Source organism: Erinaceus europaeus, chromosome 13 (genome assembly GCF_950295315.1).
Source record: "Erinaceus europaeus chromosome 13, mEriEur2.1, whole genome shotgun sequence".
Classification (NCBI taxonomy): Eukaryota; Metazoa; Chordata; class Mammalia; order Eulipotyphla; family Erinaceidae; genus Erinaceus; species Erinaceus europaeus.
The window spans coordinates 43,979,704-43,999,437 of record NC_080174.1 but is presented as its reverse complement, the minus strand read 5'-3'; the positions used below and the strand labels follow the sequence as shown (position 1 = coordinate 43,999,437).

Genomic DNA, 19,734 nt, shown 5'->3' with positions numbered 1-19,734 from the left:
CAGTGGTCTAGCAGTGGGGCTGTATAGTGGGAGACTTTCCACATTGTTCTCATGATGAGACATGGTGAATAATTGCCTCAGAACCTACAGATTATAAAAGGAAACTCAGAGGGTGGAGGCGAAGGAAAGATGGAGGACTACCAAACCACAGAGACTTCTTTTTTGGTGGGTGAAGTCAGCAACATCATGAAGGAGGCCATAGAAAGTGCCAACGAATGGAATTGGAGTATTACACCAAAGTCAAAGACTCTGGGGTAGGTGGGTGGGTGGGGAGAATACAGGTCCATGAAAGATGATGAATGACATAGTGGGGGTTGTATTGTTAAATGGGAATCTGGAGAATGTTATGCATGTACAAACTACTGTATTTACTGTTGAATGTAAAACATTAAAAAAAAAAAAGTGCCAACGTTGGACCGGCATCAGGATCCGGGTTCGAGCCCCAGCTCCCCACCTGCAGTGGGGTCGCTTCACACGTGGTGAGGCAGGTCTGAAGGTGTCTGTCTTTCTCCCCCCCCTTCTCTGTCTTCCCCTCCTCTCTCCATTTTTCTCTGTCCTAACAACTACGACATCAATAATTACAACAATAAAAAAACAAGGACAGGGAGTCAGGCGGTAGCGCCTTGGTTAAGCGCAGGTGGAGCAAAGCACAAGGACGGACGGTAAGGATCCGGGTTGAAGCCCCCGGTTCCCCACCTGCAGGGGAGTCGCTTCACAGGTGGTGAAGCAGGTCTGCAGGTGTCTATGTTTCTCTCCCCCTCACTGTCTCTCCCTCCTCTCTCCATTTCTCTCTGTCCTACCAACAATGACAACAACAATAATAACTACAATAAAACAACAAGGGCAACAAAAAGGGAAAATGAATATTTTTTAAAAATTACCTTCCTAACACTTGCTCTCCACTATTCCAAGCTTGGGATCCATGATTGCTCAACAAATTGTTGCTTCGTATGTTAACTCTCTTTTCAATCACCAGGTTCCAGATGCCACCAGGATGCTGGCCAGGCTTCCCTGGATTGAAGACCCCACCAGTGTGTCCTGGAGCTCAGCTTCCCCAGAGACACACCCTACTAGGGAAAGAGAGAGGCAGACTGGGAGTATGGACCGACCAGTCAACGCCCATGTTCAGCGAGGAAGCAATTACAGAAGCCAGACCTTCTACCTTCTGCAACCCTCAACGACCCTGGGTCCATGCTCCCAGAGGGCTAGAGAATGGGAAAGCTATCATGGGAGGGGGTGGGTTATGGAGATTGGGTGGTGGGAATTGTGTGGAGTTGTACCCCTCCTACCTTATGTTTTTGTTCATTAATCCTTTCTTAAATAAAATTTTTTTTAAAAATTAAAAAACAAGGGCAACAAAAGGTAAAATAAATAAATAAACAAATAAATTTTTAAATGAAAAGAAAGTGCCATCGGAGACAACGCCTACCAGCACAGCAAAGTCAACCAGTGAACCATGAACATGGTGGAGGAGACGCTGAGCCAGCTCACCAAGCTGGGAAAAGCCCTTCAAGTACATTGTGACCTGCGCCATCATGCAGAAGAACGGGGTCTGCACACGGCGAGCTCCTTGCTTCTGGGGCAGCACCACCGACGGGAGCTGCACCTTGCGGTGGGAGAACAAGACCATGTACCGCAGGGTCTGCGCCTTCAGGCTCTCCCACACCCGGCCACGCCCACCCCATCTGCCCAGTCTGTGCATCTCCCTAGCTGTGAGTCCAGCGTCCCCTCTCCTGCTCCTGAAGCGTGTGTTTTCCTGGCATCGTCCAACTGTAGACAAGAAAACCAAACGACCACCCCGCGGCCAGCGCCGGCAGGACCCGGCCTGAACTCGCAGCCTTTGCTCCGAGGTGCTGCAGACGGGGTGGAGAGCGGAGGCTTCTCTCCTCTCCACCACTCAGCCCCACTCCTCTGCCTTTAATTACACTTTATACTTTTTGTTAGAATAAATTATACCGATTTCAAAAAAGAAAAGAAAAGGTAAGAAAGGAAGAAAGGAAGGAAGGAAGAAAGAAAGAAAGAAAGAAAAGGGCGGGGGTAGATACCATAATGGTATGCAAAGAGACTCTCATGTCTGAGGCTCCAGAATCCCAGGTTCAATCCCCCGCACCACCATACACCAGAGCTGAGCAGTGCTCTGGTAAAAAAAAAAAAAAAAAAAAAGAAGAAGAAGAAGGAAGGAAGGAAGGAAGGGAGAAAGAAAAGGAGGAAGAAAGAAAGAAAGAAGTAAAAGAACAGGGTTTAACAGTGCTGCCTGGCTTGGCAAAGAAGCTGAATTGAGCCTGGAGTTTTAGATCCTTGGAGTGTGGGAGTCTCTTTGCATAATCACTGTGCTATCTCTCCTCCACCCTGCTTTATCTCTTGGTCAGGAGTGAGTAATTAAGCTAAAAAACCTGTGAGAGAGGGTTAGGTCTTCTCTTCAAAAGAACCAGGGATAGAGGAAGACCGGCGGTAACACAGCGGGTTAAACGTACCTGGCGCTAAGCGCAAGGACCAATGTAAGGATCCCGGTTTGAGCCCCCAGCCCCAGCTCCCCACCTGGAGGGGAGTCGCTTTGCAAGCGGTGAAGCAGGTGTCTTTCTCTCCCCCTCTCTGTCTTTCCCTCCCCTCTACATTTCTCTCTATCATATCCAACAACAACAGCTACAACAATAAAACAAGGGCAACAAAAGGAAATAAATATTAAAAAAAAACTGTTTAGTACAAAAATTATTTTTAGACATCTGGCTGTAGACCAGTGACTGAAGATGTTCCTGATTCTTCAAGCAGGGGCAGAGGGGGTGTAGGGGGCTCTTAAATTAAGAGAGCTGCAGTCTCTCATTGTAGCGCAGGGGATGGCACAGTGGATAAGCCACTGGGCTCTTGAGCATGTGGTAAATTCAATCCCTGGCATCACATGTGCCAAAGTGATGCTCTGGTTCTCTATTTTTCAATTTCTCTCCTCCACTGCCCTCCCCTTCCCCCTCTTCCTCCTCCTCTTCCTCCTCCTCTCTCTCATACATAAATAAGAATAAATACTGGGAGTCGGGCGGTAGCGCATCAGGTTAAGCGCAGGTGGCAAAGCACAAGAACCAGGACTGGAATAAGGATCCCGGTTCGAGCCCCCAGCTCCCCACCTGCAGGGGAGTCACTTCACAGGCGGTGAAGCAGGTCTGCAGGTGTCTATCTTTCTCTCTTCCTCTCTCCATTTCTCTCTGTCCTATGTAACAACGATGACATCAATAACAACAATAATTACAAGAACAATAAAAAAAAGGGCAACAAAAGGGTAAATGAATAAATATTTTTTTAAAAATTAAAAAAAAAGAATAAATACTAAAAATAATAATGGTCCAGGAGGTAAATTCACAAGTATGAGGTCCTGAGTTCTATCCCTGGCATCCTGTGTACCTGAGTGACGCTCTGACCCCCCATATTAATAAAGAAATAAAATCTCTGGAGTTGGGCTGTAGCACAGTGGGTTAAGTGCAGGTGGTGCAAAGCGCAAGGACCAGAGTAAGGATCCAGGTTCAAGCCCCCAGCTCCCCACTCGCAGGGGAGTTGCTTCACAAGCGGTGAAGCAGGTCTGCAGGTGTCTTTCTCTCCCCTTCTCTGTCCCCCCTCCTCTCTCCATTTCTCTCTGTCCTATCCAACAACAATGACATCAGTAACAACAACAATAATAACTACAACAACAATGAAAAACAAGGGCAGCAAAAGGGAAAATAAATAAATATTTTAAAAAATTTTTTAAAGAAAAGAAATAAAATCTTTTCTTTTAATTATTTTTATAATTTGTTATCTATGACCACCTAAGCCAGTATTATTTTAATTTTATGAGGCCAGTAGTTTTGTATTTCTTTTTTTTTTTTTTTTTGTCTGGTCAGTAACTCAGTATAGGTCCTCAGCATTGCTGCAAGAAGGAATTGAAGAATAAGCCAGGAGGAGCTGGGTGGTGGTGCAACTGGTTGAACACATGTAACCATGTCCAAGGATCTGGGTCCAAGTCCCCAGTCCTTATCTGAATGCAGGAGGCTTCATGAATGGTGAAACAATGCTGCAGGTTTCTCTCTCTGTTTTTTTTTTTTTTTTTTTATTAAAGAAAGGATTAATTAACAAAACCATAGGGTAGGAGGGGTACAACTCCACACAATTCCCACCGCCCAATCTCCATATCCCACTTTTGTATTTCTTTAACTTTTTTTTTTTTTTTTTTTTTTTTTACCAAAGCACTGCTCAGCTCTGGCTTATGGTGGTGCAGGGGATTGAACCTGGGATTTGAAGGAGCCTCAGGCTTGAGAGTCTGTTTGCATAACCATTATGCTATCTACCCCCACCCACTTTTCTTTTTTTAATATTTATTTTATTTATTCCCTTTTGTTGCCCTTGTTTTATTGTTGTAGTTATTATTGTTGTTGTTATTGATGTCATCATTGTTGGACAGGACAGAGAGAAATGGAGAGAGGAGGGGAAGACAGAGAGGGGAGAGAAAGATAGACACCTGCAGACCTGCTTCACTGCCTGTGAAGCGACCCCCCTGTTGGTGGGGAGCCAGGGGCTCGAACCAGGATCTTTATACTGGTCCATTAACACTTCGCACCACGTGCACTTAACCTACTGCACTACCCCCCCCCCCACTCCCCAGTTTTGTGTTCTTTAGGTCAGCTCCTTGCAGTGCTTGCTGATCCTCCAGCAGAGACCCTCAGACTCTCTTCCTCCTTTCCTTATTTAGGCAACGGGGAGATTGTGAGCTCTGAAGCCCAGCCCAGGGGTGGAGGAGACAGTTCGGCGTCAGATAGAAAAGATGGGGGAAGGCTGAGGGCTGTGTGCTGCTGCCTGACAGCCGCTGTTGGTGGCACGCCCTTTTGCAAAAGAATAAATGCCTTGCTTCAACTCCTTATTTTTTGCCTTGATAAGTAATTTTAATTGGATGTCATTTACAAAACCTATTTATAGGTAAAAAGCCCTCAGGCTACTGTACCCAACCATATGTTGTCTGTAGGAATCCCCCTAACTCAACAAGACAAACACAGGCTCAAAGTGAAAGGATGGAAAACTATCATACAAGCCAGTGGACCACAAAAGAAGGGCAAGAACAGCCATTCTCATATCTGACATGATAGCCTTTAAAACAGATAAAATTTAAAAAGATAGGGATGGACATTATTTACTGCTCAGAAGATCAATCCATCAAGAGGACTTAATGATTATCAACATCTCTGCACCCAAGGAGAGGCCATCTAAATTCATCAAACACCTACTGAAAGAGCTACAGCAGTAATTTAACAGAAACACAGTCATAGTAGGGGACTTGAACACTCCACTCTCAACTTGACAGATCATCCAGGCAGAAAATCAACAAAGAAACGAATGAGCTAAATGAAGAGTTAAATAAACTAGAACTATAGTACATTTTCAGAGTAAAAATGGTGATTTTAGGCCATTTTGGAGGGAGCCTGAAGAAATCATGTTAAGTGAAGAAACTTTCCCCCTGCTGGTGGGGATTATTTATTTTATTTTTATTTTTAATACAATTTTAATATTTACTTACTCCCTTTTGTTGTCCTTTATTGTTGTAATTATTATTGTTGCTGTTACTGATGTTGTCATTGTTAGATAGGACAGAGAAATATGGAGAGAGGAAGGGAAGACAGAGGGGGGAGAGAAAGATAGACACCTGCAGACCTGCTTCACTGCCTGTGAAGCGACTCCCCTGCAGGTGGGGAGCCAGGGGCTTGAACCGGGATCCATGCACCGGTCTTTGTGCTTTGTGCCACCTGCACTTAACCTGGTGTGTTACCACCCGACTCCCCTATTTTTATTTATTTATTTATTTATTTGCCTCCAGGGTTATTGTGGAGGCTCTATGCCTGCACCATGAATCTACTGCTCCTGGAGGCCATTTTTTTCCCTTTTGTAGCCCCTGTTTTTTTTTTATCATTGTTGTAGTTATTATTATTGTTGTTATTGCTATCGTTGTTGTTGGATAGGACAGAGAAATGGAGCGAGGAGAAGACAGAGAGGGAGAGAGAAAGATAGACACCTGCAGACCCGCTTCATCGCCAGTGACTCCCCTGGAGGTGGGAGAGTTGGGGGCTCAAACCAGATCATTGAGCTTTATGCCATGTGCACTTAACCCACTGCACCACTGCCCGGCCTCCTTTTTAAAATTAATTAACTAATTAATTTTTAATAGGATAGATACAGAGAGAAAGTGAGAGAGGGAAGGAGAGAGGGAGAGAAACAGAGAGACACGTGCAGTCCTGCTTCACTACCCATGAAGCTTTCCCTCTGCAGGTGGGGACTGTCGGGCTGAGCTTCTTGACGGGAGACAGACCACCCGGGACTCATGGCTGGGCTGTAGGCAGTATCTCTTTATTCATGCAGGACGCAGCACAATCTATAGGAAGCTAAGCTAAACTAACAACTAACTAAAACAAACAATGTTGTCTTTATATATACTTCCCAAGTAGGGTGTGAACAGGATGTGACACAGAGAGGGTGGAGAGAAAAGTGACTGACTGGTGAAAATCAGGGTGTGACAAGGAGAGGGGGTGGAGCAGGTGAGAATTCTACCACTAAACCACCAATGCCCTGGAGGGAAGGTGGTGCTTTATGTAAACGTAAAAGTGATTTATGTAAATAGACGGCAGTGGTTATGTAAATAGAATACAGTGGTTATGCAAATAGAATGCAGTGTTAAGCAGGGGGGATTTAAACCAAATGAACCAGAAGGGGTTTTAGAAGCAGAATTAGAAGATACCAACAGGGGACCAGGGGCTTGAATCCAGGTCCTTGTGCACCACAGTGTGTGGCCCTCTATCTCCATTTCTTTTCTTTCTTTCATTTTTTTTTTAGATTTTATTTATTTATGAGAAAGATAAAAGATAGGAGGAGAGAGAAAGTGTTGCTATGCTTCACATTGGTTTGGTCTCACTCTCCCCCACAGGGAGATTTGGTTTAGCCCTTGCTAGTTTTCCTACTCCCTTCTCCCGCCCCTGTCCTATGCACTTCCTGAGTTCCCACCGCAGCCGCCTGCAGGAGAAGGATGCAGGACGCATCTGCGTGGTGATTAGTTTAGGAGTCCCTCTCTGCCGCCAGAGGAGAAAGATGGAGGAGCACATTGCCTGCTCGTGCGGTCTGAGCTCAGCCTTGTGTCTCCGGTCGTCTCTGTTACCTGCCCGTGAAGCCAGCCCGGTTAAAACAACAAGAAAGAACCAGACATCACTCTGACACCTGTACTGCTGGGGATCAAACTTGGGACTTCATGCTTGAGAGTCCAAAACTTTACCACTGCGCCACCTCCTGGACCACTCTATCTCCATTTCTTTCTTTTAAATATTCTATTTTTTTTTAACATTTTATTTATTTATTAATGAGAAACATAGGAGGAGAGAGAAAGAACCAGGCATCACCCTGGTACATGTGCTATCGGGGATTGAATTTAGGAGGACCTCATGCTCCAAAGTCCGATGCCCTATCAACTGCGCCACCTGCCAGACCACTCTAGCTCCGTTTCTTTTTTTTTTTTTAATTGTTGTAGTTATTATTGTTGTCGTTGTTGGATAGGACAGAGAGAAATGGAGAGAGGAGGGGAAGACAGAGAGGGGGAGAGAAAGATAGACACCTGCAGACCTGCTTCACCGCCTGTGAAGCGACTCCCCTGCAGGTGGGGAGCCGGGGCTCGAACCGGGATCCTTATGCCGGTCCTTGTGCTTTGCGCCACCTGCGCTTAACCCGCTGTGCTACAGCCCGACTCCCTCTCTCTCCATTTCTATATCCCCCTTCCTTCTCAGTTTCTTTTTGTCTCTATCCAAAGTAAATAATAAAAACAATATACTTAAAATATAAAATAAAGTAAGGGAGAACCAGAACATCCATTCCAGCACATCAGGATTTTTTTTTTTTTTTTTTACCAGACCACTGATCAATTCTGTCTACAGTGCTGTGGGGCTCTGGAGCCTCAGGCCAGAGAGTCTCTTTGCATAACCATTATGCTATCTACCCCCTCCCCAGGACTTTTTTTTTCAACTTTTTAAAAAAAGAATTTATTTATTTATTTATGCTTATGATAGGAGGAGAGAGAGAAAGAGCCAGACATCACTCTGGTACATGTGCAGCCGGAAATTGAACTTGGAACCTTATGGTTGAGAATCCAGTGTTTTATCCACTGTGCCACTTCCCGGACCACTTATTTTATTTTATTTTATTTTTTTTTACAAAGGAAACACTGGGGGGGCCGGGCAGTGATGCAGTGGGTTAAGTGCATGTGGTACAAAGCATAGGGATCGGAGTAAGGATGCCGGTTTGAGTCCCTGACTCCCCACCTGCAGGAGGTTTCCTCGCAAGAAGTGAAGCAGGTCTGCAGGTATCTATCTTTCTCTCTCCCTCTCTGTCTTCCCCTCCTCTCTCCATTCCTCTCTATCCTATCCAACAACAATAATAATAACAACAACAATAAACAACAAGGGCAACAAAAGGGAAAAAATGGCTTCCGGGAGCAGTGGATTCATTGTGCAGGCACCAAGCCCCAGCAATAACCCTGGAGGCAAAATAATAACAGTAGCAGTAATAATAGTAATAAATATAAATCTATTTATGGGGGCTGGGCGGTAGTGCAATGGGTTATGCACACATAGCACCAAGCGCAAGGACCAGCGTAAGGATCCTGGTTCGAGCCCCCAGCTTTGCACCTGCAGGAGAGTTGCTTTGCAAGTGGTGAAGCAGGTCTGCAGGCATCTATCTTTCCCCTCCCCCGTCTTCTCCTCCCCTCTCAATTTCTCTCTGTCCTATCCAACAACAAAAACAGCTATAACAACAATAGCAACCACAACAAAGGCAACAAAAATGGGAAAAACAGACTCCAGGAACAGTGGATTCATAGCCCAGTGATAACCCTGGAGGCAAAAAAAAAAAAAAAAAAACAGTATAAAACAAAAACAAATATAATACTAATCAGGGAGTCCTGAGATTCCCAAACAGACATGATGGGCCCAGACCTCGAATAAATCCCTCTCTCCATAGTTACCATCATCTCTATCAGGAACAATACAATAGATCCCTTTGTGGCCCCCATAGGACCTTGCCCTCAGTTTGGATCAACAACAGTAGAGAATGTTCCATCCTCTGAAGGGAGGATGGACAACATACTCTATGCTACACCTGAGGAAGATGGGTCGATCTTGGGGCAGCCTGGAATGCTCGGACTCATGACCACAGAATGCGAGCTCAGATCTAGAGGGATGCAGAGGTCACATAGGTGCCTAAGCTGAATATGGGCCCCAGATCAGATCAAATCGATGGGGTTTACAGTCAACAATATTTATACACCTTTCCCATATTTGGGAGCTACTCTCTTCCCTGACCAGTTTTCTGGTCCTTTTTGCAGCCATGACATCATCTCCCCAGACAATAACTTGGATCCACATGCATATCAGATGTCAGGCTCAGGGGAAAAAGAAAAAGAAAAGACAAAGAGTATAGCCACAGGCCCTTTGGAATAGAACTACAATATGCCTACTAGCTATCTACAGAATGGAGGACCCCCCAACTCTTCATCTGCACTATTCCAGCCTTTAGGTCCATGATTGGCCAACAATTTGTTTGGCTTTGTATTTTAACTCTTTTTAAAAAATATTTTATTTATTTATTTCTTTTTTGTTGCCCTTGTTTTTATTGTTGTTGTAGTTATTATTGTTGTTAATGTCATCGTTGAATAGGACAGAGAGAAATGGAGAGAGGAGGGGAAGACAGAGGCAGGGAGAGAGAGACACCTGCAGACCTGCTTCACTGCCTGTGAAGAGACTCCCCTGCCCGGGCTCAAACCGGGATCCTTACGCTGGTCCTTTCGCTTTGCGTCATGTGCTCTTAACCTGCTGTGCTACCGCCAGACTCCCGTTAACTCTCTTTTCAACCACCAGGTTCCAGATGCTAGCATGATGCCAACCAGACTCCCTGGACAGGCAACCCCACCAATGTGTCCTGGAGCTCTGCTTCCCCAGAGCCCTTCCCCACTAGGGAAAGAGAGAGACAAACTGGGAGTGTTTCCTTTTTTTAAATAAAAAATTTAAAAAAGAATTAAAATCACCAAATATTCTAAGAAAAGTACAGGTAGGAAACATTTCCTGCTTCATGGAACATTTCTTACATTCCGGGCTATTTTTCTTTCTAGAGATCACATCAACATTTCTATATCTCTTGTTGTTCCTGTACCTGTGAATTAGACAAATGCTTTATTGACTAAAGTTAATGTTTTACCTGTTATGTGTGTTTATGCCATCCTCCTGCCCCAACGTGTCCGAAGCTATGGTTCGTAGAAAGTTAAAGCTTGTTAGGGAGTCAGGCGGTAGAGCAGCGGTTTAAGTGCAGGTGGCACAAAGCGCCACCTCTAGAGAGAAAGCTTTATGAGTTGTGAAGCAGTGTTTCAGGTATCCCTCTGTCTCTCTTCCTCTACCACCCCCTTCCCCTCTCAATTTCTGGCTGTCTCTATCCAATAAATAAAGTTAAAAAAAGATACATTCTGGGGAATGTTATGCATGTACAAACTATTGTATTTACTGTTGAATGTAAAACATTAATTCCCCAATAAAGAAATAAATTATTAAAAAAATTTTTTTTCTATCTAGTAATTGTCTATAATGTAACCACTAAGTACTTAACATAATTATGTTTCATAGGTCTTATCAGTAGCAATTCGAGGGTAGAGAGCTAACATTTTGTGAAATTGTAATGTGGAAACATCATAATCCTTAAATTCCATTTGGAATAAAGGATGCTCAATCTCTGAGGCAAATTGACTTGTACTTGCTTGAAGGGTGAAACAAACTTCAATAGCTTATTTAATTAAACTGACTGAGATTATGCTCAGTAAGTATGATTAAATGCTACTATTCTAGAGAGAAAAGAAGAAACATGGCAGCCTGAGAGGTGACACAATGGATAAAGTATTGGAAACACAGGCATGAGGTCTCTTTTCTGGTCCTTTTTCACCTGTAGGGGGAAGCTTCATGAGTGGTGAAGCAGTGCTACAGGTGTCATTCCTTCAGTGGCGTTGGATTTATATAACATTTTTCAAGGTTTTCAGAGTATGTCTTAGTCACTTAGTGCCTAATTACACTTAGCAAGCGAGTAGAATCAAATGTTAATACAGTATATTGTAAATGACTTCATCCCTGCATGTAATAAATGAATTCCAACCATGAAAAAAAAAAAAGATACGTTTATTAATGACATAGAACCAGACTATTAATCTAGCATAAAATTGTCCTAGATTAAACTCTGGACCTCATGCATTCTATCCTCAGAATCACATGTGCCTGAGGCTCTATAGTCCCAAATTCAATACCAGCAGCATGACAGAGCAGGCAAACTGTCCAGGTGAGCTATCTTTCTGGCTCCAGGAGGCAGACTTTTAACATTCCATCCATTTTCATGACACCAGAGCACTCCTGAGCTGTTTCATATGGTGGTGCTGAAGCTAGAACCTGGAACCTTTTGGGTCTCAGGCATAAATGTCTGAAGTGATAGCACTGTGCTAGTTCCTAAGATAGAGTTTATTGTGTGGGTGTTGGGTAGTGGAACATCTAGTTAAGTGCACATAATACTAAGCTCAAAGACCCGAGCAAGGTCTCGGGTTCGAGCCCCTGCTCCCCACTTGCAGCAAGGGCTGCTTCATGAGCTGTGAAGCATCTGCAGCTGGCTATCTTTCTCTCCATATCCCCCTCCTCTCTCAATTTATCTCTGTCCTACTGAATGAAAAAAAAAAAAAAAAAACCGCCAGAAGCAGTGGATTCATAGTGCTGGCACCAAGTCACAGCTACTGGAGGCAAAGAAAGATTACTGTGCATTTATTGAGATTTCTGAGATTCATATCTGCTTTGGGGAGAAAGGGAAAGAAGCAGGAATGAGCTGAGGGAGAATTTGGCAGTAATGATGTCAGAACTTCCTCTCTCTCTCTCATTGCTCAGTTCTGGCTTATGGTGGTGTGGGGAACAGAACCCGGGACCTTTGAGCCTCATGCATAAGAATCTGTTTTGGGAGTAGGGCGGTAGCACAGCGGGTTAAGCGCACGTGGCGCAAAGCGCAAGGACCGCGGAAGGATCCTGATTTGAGCCCCCGGCTCCCCACGTGCAGGAGGAGTCACTTCACGGATGGTGAAGCAGGTCTGCTGGTGTCTTTCTCTCCCCCTCTCTGTCTTCCCCTTCTCTCTCCATTTCTCGCTGTCCTATCTAACAACGACGACATCAGTAACAACAATAACTACAACAATAAAAAGATAACAAGGGCAACAAAAGGCAAAATTAAAAATACTACTACTAATAAAAATAATCTGTTTCATAGACTACGCTGGGTTGCTGCCGCCGCCACCATTGAGCCTGCCCCTCGGGTCTCAACAAGGCTGGTGACACTTCAGAATGGAAGACAAGCCAATTTGGGAGTAGACTGGATCCAGCTACATTTAACATTACTACCAGTTATTTGATAGTGACAGGACTAGGCGCAATTTATATTGACGCATCTTGCCTTACATGGGAAGGACAGCAACTCCAGGGAAAAGCTGCCATTGTGGAAAAGTTGTCGAGCCTTCTGTTCCAGAAAATCCAACACAGCATCACTGCTCAGGATCATCAGGCCACGCCAGATGGCTGCATCATCAGAGTGTTTGTCAGCCAGCTGAGGCCAATGAAGACCCCATCATGGGGTTCCACCAGATGTTCCGAGTAAAGGACATCAAGGATGCTTGGGTTTGCACCAATGACATCTTCAGGCTTGCCCTGCACAACTTCGGCTGACTTATCAGGCAGGTGCTCATGCTGTTTCCTCCTCCCCCCAGTTCCTGATAATATTCACACTCCTCCAGATGCTCCAAATATCATACACAAATAAGCAGAGCCATGGTGGGAGTGGGCGCAGTGCGCTGCTGCCACCGAGGTGTTGTGCATGATGTTTGGATGCTACTTGTTGCATCTGACAGGAGAATTTTGTGTTGTACCAGCACATGCCTTGGAAAGACTTAAGTAATGCAAAAGGTCGTCTTGTTATTATTATTATTATTATTTTGCCTCCAGGGTTATTGCTGGGACTGGATGCCTGCACTATGAATCCACTTCTTCTGGAGGCTATTTTTTTCCCCTTTTGTTGCCCTTGTTTTACCATTGTTGTGGTTATTTTTATTTTTTTTTAATATTTTATTTATTTTTAGTGAAAGAGGAATACAGAGAGAAATATACAGAGGTAGTCGGGCTGTAGTGCAGCGGGTTAAGCGCATGTGGCGCAAAGCACAAGGACCTGCATAAGGATCCCCGTTCGAGTCCTGATTCCCCACCTGCAGGGGAGTCGCTTCACAAGTGGTGAAGCAGGTCTGCAGGTGTCTGTCTTTCTCTCCCCTTCTCTGTCTTCCCCCTCCTCTCTCCATTTCTCTCTGTCCTGTTCAACAATGACGACAACAATAATAACTACAACAATAAAACAAGGGCAACAAAAGGGAATAAATAAATAAAATAAAATAAAATAAAATAAAAAAGAAATATACATAGAAAGAGCTACCAGAGCACTACTCAGCTTTGGCTTATGGTGGTGCTGGGACTTTGGAGCCTCAGGCTTGAAAGTCTTTTGTATAACCATTATGCTGTCTCTTCAGCCCTATTTTTATTTATTTATTTAATTAATTTTTTAATAAAAATTTTATTTATTTATTCATTTTTGCGGCCCATGTTTTTTTTTAATTATTGTTGTAGTTCTTATTGTTGTTATTGATGTTGTCATTGTTGGATAGGACAGACAGAAACGAAGAGAGGAGGGGAAGACAGAGAGGAGGAGAGAAAGATAGACACCTGCAGACCTGCTTCACCGCCTGTGAAGCGACTCCCCTGCAGGTGGGGAGCTGGGGTTTGAACCTGGATCCTTGTGCCGTCCTTGCACTTTGCACCACGTGCGCTACAGCCCAGCACCCCCCATTTTTATTTTTTAAACATGCTATAACATACAAACTTTTTTTAATATTTATTTTATTTATTTATTCCCTTTGTTGCCCTTGTTGTTTTATTGTTGTAGTTATTATTGTTGTTGTCATTGTTGGATAGGACAGAGAGAAATGGAGAGAGGAGGGGAAGACAGAGAGGGGGAGAGAAAGATAGACACCTGCAGACCTGCTTTACCACCTGTGAAGCAACTCCCCTGCAGGTGGGGAGCCGGGGTTCGAACCGGGATCCTTATGCCGGTCCTTGTGCTTTGCACCACCTGCGCTTAACCCGCTGTGCTACAGCCCGACTCCCATAACATACTAACTTTAATGAGTTGCTCTTTGCTCATGTATTTGTAAATAAAATTGAAACAAAAATTATTACTTTTTTTTTAACCTGACAAGTTGCTCTAGTAACCCAAAGAAGGAGAAAGCAGCTGCCTCACCGCCCAGATATTGATTTGTTCAGATGTTTCTATGCCTCATGATACAATAAAACCACACAAATTTTCTTAACAGTTTTTTAAAAAATCTGTTTCATAAGCATTATGCTACCTCCCATGTTCTTTTTTTTAAATTATTATTATTATTAGAAAGGACAGAGAGAAGATGAGAGGGGAGACGAGCCTAGGGAGAGAGAAGGAGAGAGCTACAGCACTGTTTTACCACTCGTGTAGCTTGCGTGCTGCAGGTGTGGACCATGGGCTTGAACCTGCATCCCTGTGCACAGCAATGTATGCACTCTACTGGATGTGCCACCACCTGGCCCCTTGCCACAGCATTCTCAATAGACCCCCATAGAGAATGATGAAATGCAGTCTGACTTTCATAGTGGTCCAAATTTAGAACAAGAGCTCAACTTGAGCAATTGAACACCCTCCCCCACAGATGGATAGTTTCTAGAGCATGCTACATATGTAGACTTATCACTCAGTAGCACTCCTAGCATTTAGGTGTAAGGAGACCATGGGGGTGAAGGGGAGTAGATTATAGGGTCTTCAGAAGGAGGATCTTGGTGGCTAGTCAAGTCCACGTAGTCTGTTGTGTATCTGATATAGAAGTTGCTCATTCAGGTTAATGACTGCCTTCCACCAGGTCCAAATCCAGCTCCTATCCTTGAGCTATACCTTATTGCCTGCTCAGACGCATTCCAGCCTGAGGACCTAAGAAGGCTCCAAGTCAGGCTTATCCAGAAATTCCCTCCCTGCCTCTTAACCTTTGTTGTGGCGTCCAGAAGCTTTGATTATCAGCATCAGAGCCCAGGAACACTGCCAGAAATGGCATCATCCCAGTCAAACATTCCAGAGTGTTGTTGACAGTTCTCATCACACAATTCTCATCTGACAGCAGGCTCTAGTTGAGCATATCCCACCCATCATCTCTTGCCCACAATTTCCTGAGAGATGGGGTCTTTTATGAGCCCATTATTATGGAGGAAACAGGTTCAAGGACAGGAAGCCCCACACCTAGCCTCTTCAACCCTTCTAGTGAAAAGGGACTGCCTGAGATCTGACGCTTTAAATCCAAGAGGCATGACTGTGTCAGTATTCTGTTTATATTCATCTTCTGGATACATTTAATCATCTGTCCTTCCAAAATGTGAACTTTCTTCCTCAACCCTCCACATTGGCTCCTCTGAGATCACAACTACTTTATTTATTATTTGTTTTTCCAGAGCTTATTTATGGTGGTGCAGGAACTTCAAGCACGAGAGTCTTTTTGTATGACCATCATGCTATCTCCCTTGCCCACCACTGTTTTACTCTTTCCCTGCCAGAGTCAACACTGGCATGAACCTGACTGCTGCTTCCTGCAGGGGGCCTTAGGGATCTGTATGATTCGGACACCCCCCCAGTCCTCCTCTAGCTTGATGTCCCCCTGCTGGAGGGCCTGCTGAATGGCATCTGTAAGTGTGTTGAAGACCAAGTCCACATTGTAGTTATTTTTGGCTGATGTCTCCAGGAAGGCAATGCCCAGGGAGGCAGCCAGCTCCTCTGCTTCCTGGACAGAGATGCAGCGGGTACTCTGCAGGTCACTCTTGTGGCCAACCAGCAGGAAGATCACCTTGTTGGGACCCTGAGTGGCAATGACTTCCTGGTGCCAATCTTGGATGTGTTCAAAAGACTTTCTGTTAGTCACATCAAAGACAAGCAGGACACCCACCATGTTCCGGTAAAAAGACCTGGTGATGCACCTATGGGGGTGAGGAATAAGTTGGGAGAGGTTTATTCCTTCAGGACACCTCCAGAGGCGATCTCAGCATTTACTGGATGCCTGATGCCCCCTTATTACACTTTTCACACACACACACACACACACACACACACACAAACACACACTGAACTTCTCTGCTCCCCACATCTGTCAGGAGATTATGTACTCTCGTAGTCTGAGGAATGGCACAGTGGATAAAATATTAGACCCTCAAGCATAATGTCTCAAATTCAATCCCTGGCAGCATGTGTGCCAGAGTGATGTCTGGTTCTTTCTCTCCCCCTTTCTTTCTCATTAATAAATACATAAAATTGAGAGAGAGAGAGAGAGAGAGAGAGAGAGAGAGATTGATCAATTTTGTGTGCTCTCCAGCTAGGGAGCAAGTTCTAAAGTTCTGTTCACTTGCTCTCCTGACCTTTCCTCCATTCCTGGAAGAAACCTGAAGGATTCGTGGTCACTGGTCTTTCTTTCTTTCTCCCTTTCTTTCTTTCTTTCTTTCTTCCTTTCTTTCATTCTTTCGTGTGTTGACCATGGCTAGGGCTTCATCTCTAAGATTTTTTTAAAATATTTTTTTATTTCCCTTCTTTCTCTCTTTTTAAAAACAGAGACAGAGGGAGATAGCATAATGGTTATGTAAAAGTTATTTAATGCCCTAGACATTGAAGGCCCCAGGTTCCACCATGACCTAGAGCTGAGCAATGCTCTGGTAATAAATAAATAAATACAGACAGACAGACAGAGGCAGAAAGAAGCAAAGAGAGAGAATGAAAAAGGTCACAGCACCAAAGCTTCCTTCTATGCAGCGTGCAGTCTGGGTTACACACATGGCAAAGCAGCACACTGTCCAAATGAGCTCTTTTACCTGGGATTACTTTTCCAGAGACAGAGATAAAGAGGGAGAAAGAGAGGGAGGGAGAGAGGTAGGAGTGAGGAAGGAGAGATACCACAGCACCAAAGCTCCCTTCCTGGCGGGGGGCCAGGCTCCAAAGCAAAGCAAAGCTTTGCTGCACCGTGCAAAGTGACCCCCTTAATCGCTCATCTCTATTTCCCTATTCTATTCCCTATTGTGTAGCGAACTTCTACACCTCCTTCAAGACCAACATAGAACTCTTCCTTTCACATCTCCTTTCTGTGCTGTGGGCTCTCTCTGCACCCAGGTTATTTACTCACTGTGGGTTTCACCGTGGGGTTCCTCCCCAAAGAGCCCCCTCCCCCAGGCTGACCACTCTTCTGGGAAGCGTGGGCTCAGGCATCTGGCTCCAGGGTGTATTTGGAGAAGGAACAGTTCAGAGGCAAGGCAGGGAAGGACCTCTTTCTGGGGCACTGATGGTGAGCCATCTGAGGGGGCCCCAGGCATTGGTGGACAGGCTGCCCTCCCCCCGCCCCCGGCCGGGCCCCCTGGGCTCTGACCTGAAGCGCTCGTGGCCCGCCGTGTCCCAGAGCTGCAGTTTGACCCGCAGCCCGGCCCGCAGCTGCATCGCGCGGCTGTAGAACTCGACGCCCACGGTGGGCGCGCAGTCGAACCCGGGCTCAGGCGCGGGGGTCCCGGGCGCGCCCGCCACGTAGCGCCGCAGCAGCGACGTCTTGCCCACTGCCGCGTCCCCTAGCAGCGCGATCCGAAACTGGTATCGGCAGCCGGCGGCCTCCATGGCCCCGCTAGTCGCCGCCACCCCACTGGCGCCGCCTCCCCCTGCCCTGCCCGGCCACGCGGCCCTGCAAACCCGCTGACACCCGCAGGACCCGAGAGTCCTGGGCGGCTCCAGAGCGGGCGGGGACAGCAGGGTGGGGGCTGGGGGCGTGTAGAGACCAGGCAGGGCAGAGGCACCTGCTGCCTGATCCCAGCCTCAGTTTCTTCCCTTGTAAAATGGGGTTAGGAGGGATAGGGAGATAGCATAATGGTTATGCAAAAAGACTTTCATGCCCAATGAACTGAAAGTCCCAGGTTCAATCTCCAACACCACCATAAAACAGAACTGAGCAATACTCAGGCAAAAATAAATCAGCGGAAAAGTAATTATAGAAGCAGAACTCCCGTGGTCTGGGAGGTGGCGCAGTGGCTAAGGCACTAGATTTCCAAGCATGAGGTCCTGAGTTCAATCCCGGCAGCACATGTATCAGAGTGATGTCTGGTTCTTTCTCTCTCCTCCTATCTTTCTCATAAATAAATACATAAAATCTTAAAAAAAAAAAAAAAAAAAAAGAGGGAAAGATGCCACTGCAACAAAGCCCTCTCTGGGGCAATGGAAGGTAGACTCAAACCTGGGCCTTGTGTAGGGCAAAGCAGGTGCACTAACAAGATGAGGTATCTTGCCAAACTTGAAGACGCCTCTTTAGAAAGTCTATGGTTGGGAGTGGGGCGGTAGCACCGTGGGTTAACCACACGTGGCACAAAGAGCCAAGGACCTGCATAAGGGCTGAGCCCCTGGGTCCCCATCTACAGGGGAGTCCCTTCACAGGCCGTGAAACAGGTCTACAGGTCTCTCTCTTTCTTTCCCCTTCTCTGTCTTCCCCTCCTCTCTCCATTTCTCTCTGTCCTATCCAACAAGGAAGGACATCAACAGCAACAATAATAACCACAATAAGGCTACAACAAAAAGGGCAACAAAAGGGGAGAAAATGGCCTCTAAGAGCAGTGGATTCATGGTGTAGGCAATGAGCCCCAGCAATAACCCTGGAGGCAAAAAAAAAAAAAAAAAAAGTTGATGGTTATAGGTACTCTCTCCCAGATGCCCCTTTCCTGAATCCCTGGCCTGGGGCCTCCTCCCCTTCAGTGTTCAGCAGGGTCAATGTTCAACAGTTTCTCCACTGCTTCCTCAGCACCTACTGTGTTGGGCCCCAAGACCCAGACCAGGACTTGGACCCCATTGAGTAGGGAGGGAGAACAGACCCTGATAACTACAATTCCAGGGTGGGGGTAGATAGCATAATGGTTATACAAAAAGACTCTCATCCCTGAGGCTCTCAAGTCCAAGGTTCAATGCCCCATCCCACCATAAGCCAGAGCTCTATACCCTCTATCAGACAAATTTAGTGGGACCAACAAAACACCTCACTTGGATAGCGTGCTATTTAGCCATGTGTGCAAACCTGTTTCCAACCTGGCCCCCATCATATTGAAGGAAGTTTCAGTACTGGGGTCTCTTTCATTTTCTCTCTGATTTTTGTCTTTTCTTTTTTTAATAAAAATTTATTTTAGTCATCTTATTTATTGGATAGAGACAGCCAGAAATTGAGAGGGAAAGGAGACAGAGAGAGAGAGAGAGACTTAAAGCACTGCTCTACCACTTCCAAAGCTTTCCCTTTGCAGGTGGGGACCGGGGATTCAAGCCTGGGTCCTTGTGCATTGTAATATGTGCACTCAACCAGGTGCGCCACTACTCAGCACCTATAATTTTGTCTCTTTTTTAGGAAGAAAGGAACAGAGAAATAAATGAAATGGAAAAAAATAAATAAAAAATGCTTTCGTGGCAGTATCCTGACTGCTATAAAGTAGCATATGATCACACCTCCTCACACAAACTTAGGAATAGTTGTTGTTTTATTGTCTTTCCTTCTCTCTCTTTTATTAGATATTAGATAGA

General features: G+C 45.3%; 1 protein-coding gene and 1 pseudogene across 1 annotated transcript; one reads left to right on the top strand and one right to left on the bottom strand.

Annotated features, from left to right (window-relative positions):
- The first annotated feature begins 12,365 nt into the window (after nt 1-12,365).
- Nucleotides 12,366-13,494, top strand: LOC103112957 (nuclear transport factor 2-like; annotated as a pseudogene).
- A 1,982-nt stretch (nt 13,495-15,476) lies between these two features.
- Nucleotides 15,477-17,894, bottom strand: RAB42 (RAB42, member RAS oncogene family). The gene is made up of 2 exons (XM_007522433.3): nt 17,564-17,894; nt 15,477-16,133 (listed from the first exon to the last, which is right to left on the bottom strand). Exons 1-2 carry the CDS (start codon nt 17,800-17,802, stop codon nt 15,719-15,721), a joined length of 654 nt encoding a protein of 217 aa, XP_007522495.2. The 5' UTR covers nt 17,803-17,894; the 3' UTR covers nt 15,477-15,718.
- Between the last annotated feature and the right edge of the window lie 1,840 nt (nt 17,895-19,734).

Bases quoted from the DNA above. Each gene is read 5' to 3' on its own strand.
- RAB42 (XM_007522433.3), bottom strand. From the start codon at position 17,802: ATGGAGGCCGCCGGCTGCCGATACCAGTTTCGGATCGCGCTGCTAGGG. The intron at 16,134-17,563 runs GTCAGAGCCCAG...TCACCCCCATAG, and splicing joins GCGGGCCACGAGCGCTTCAG to GTGCATCACCAGGTCTTTTT.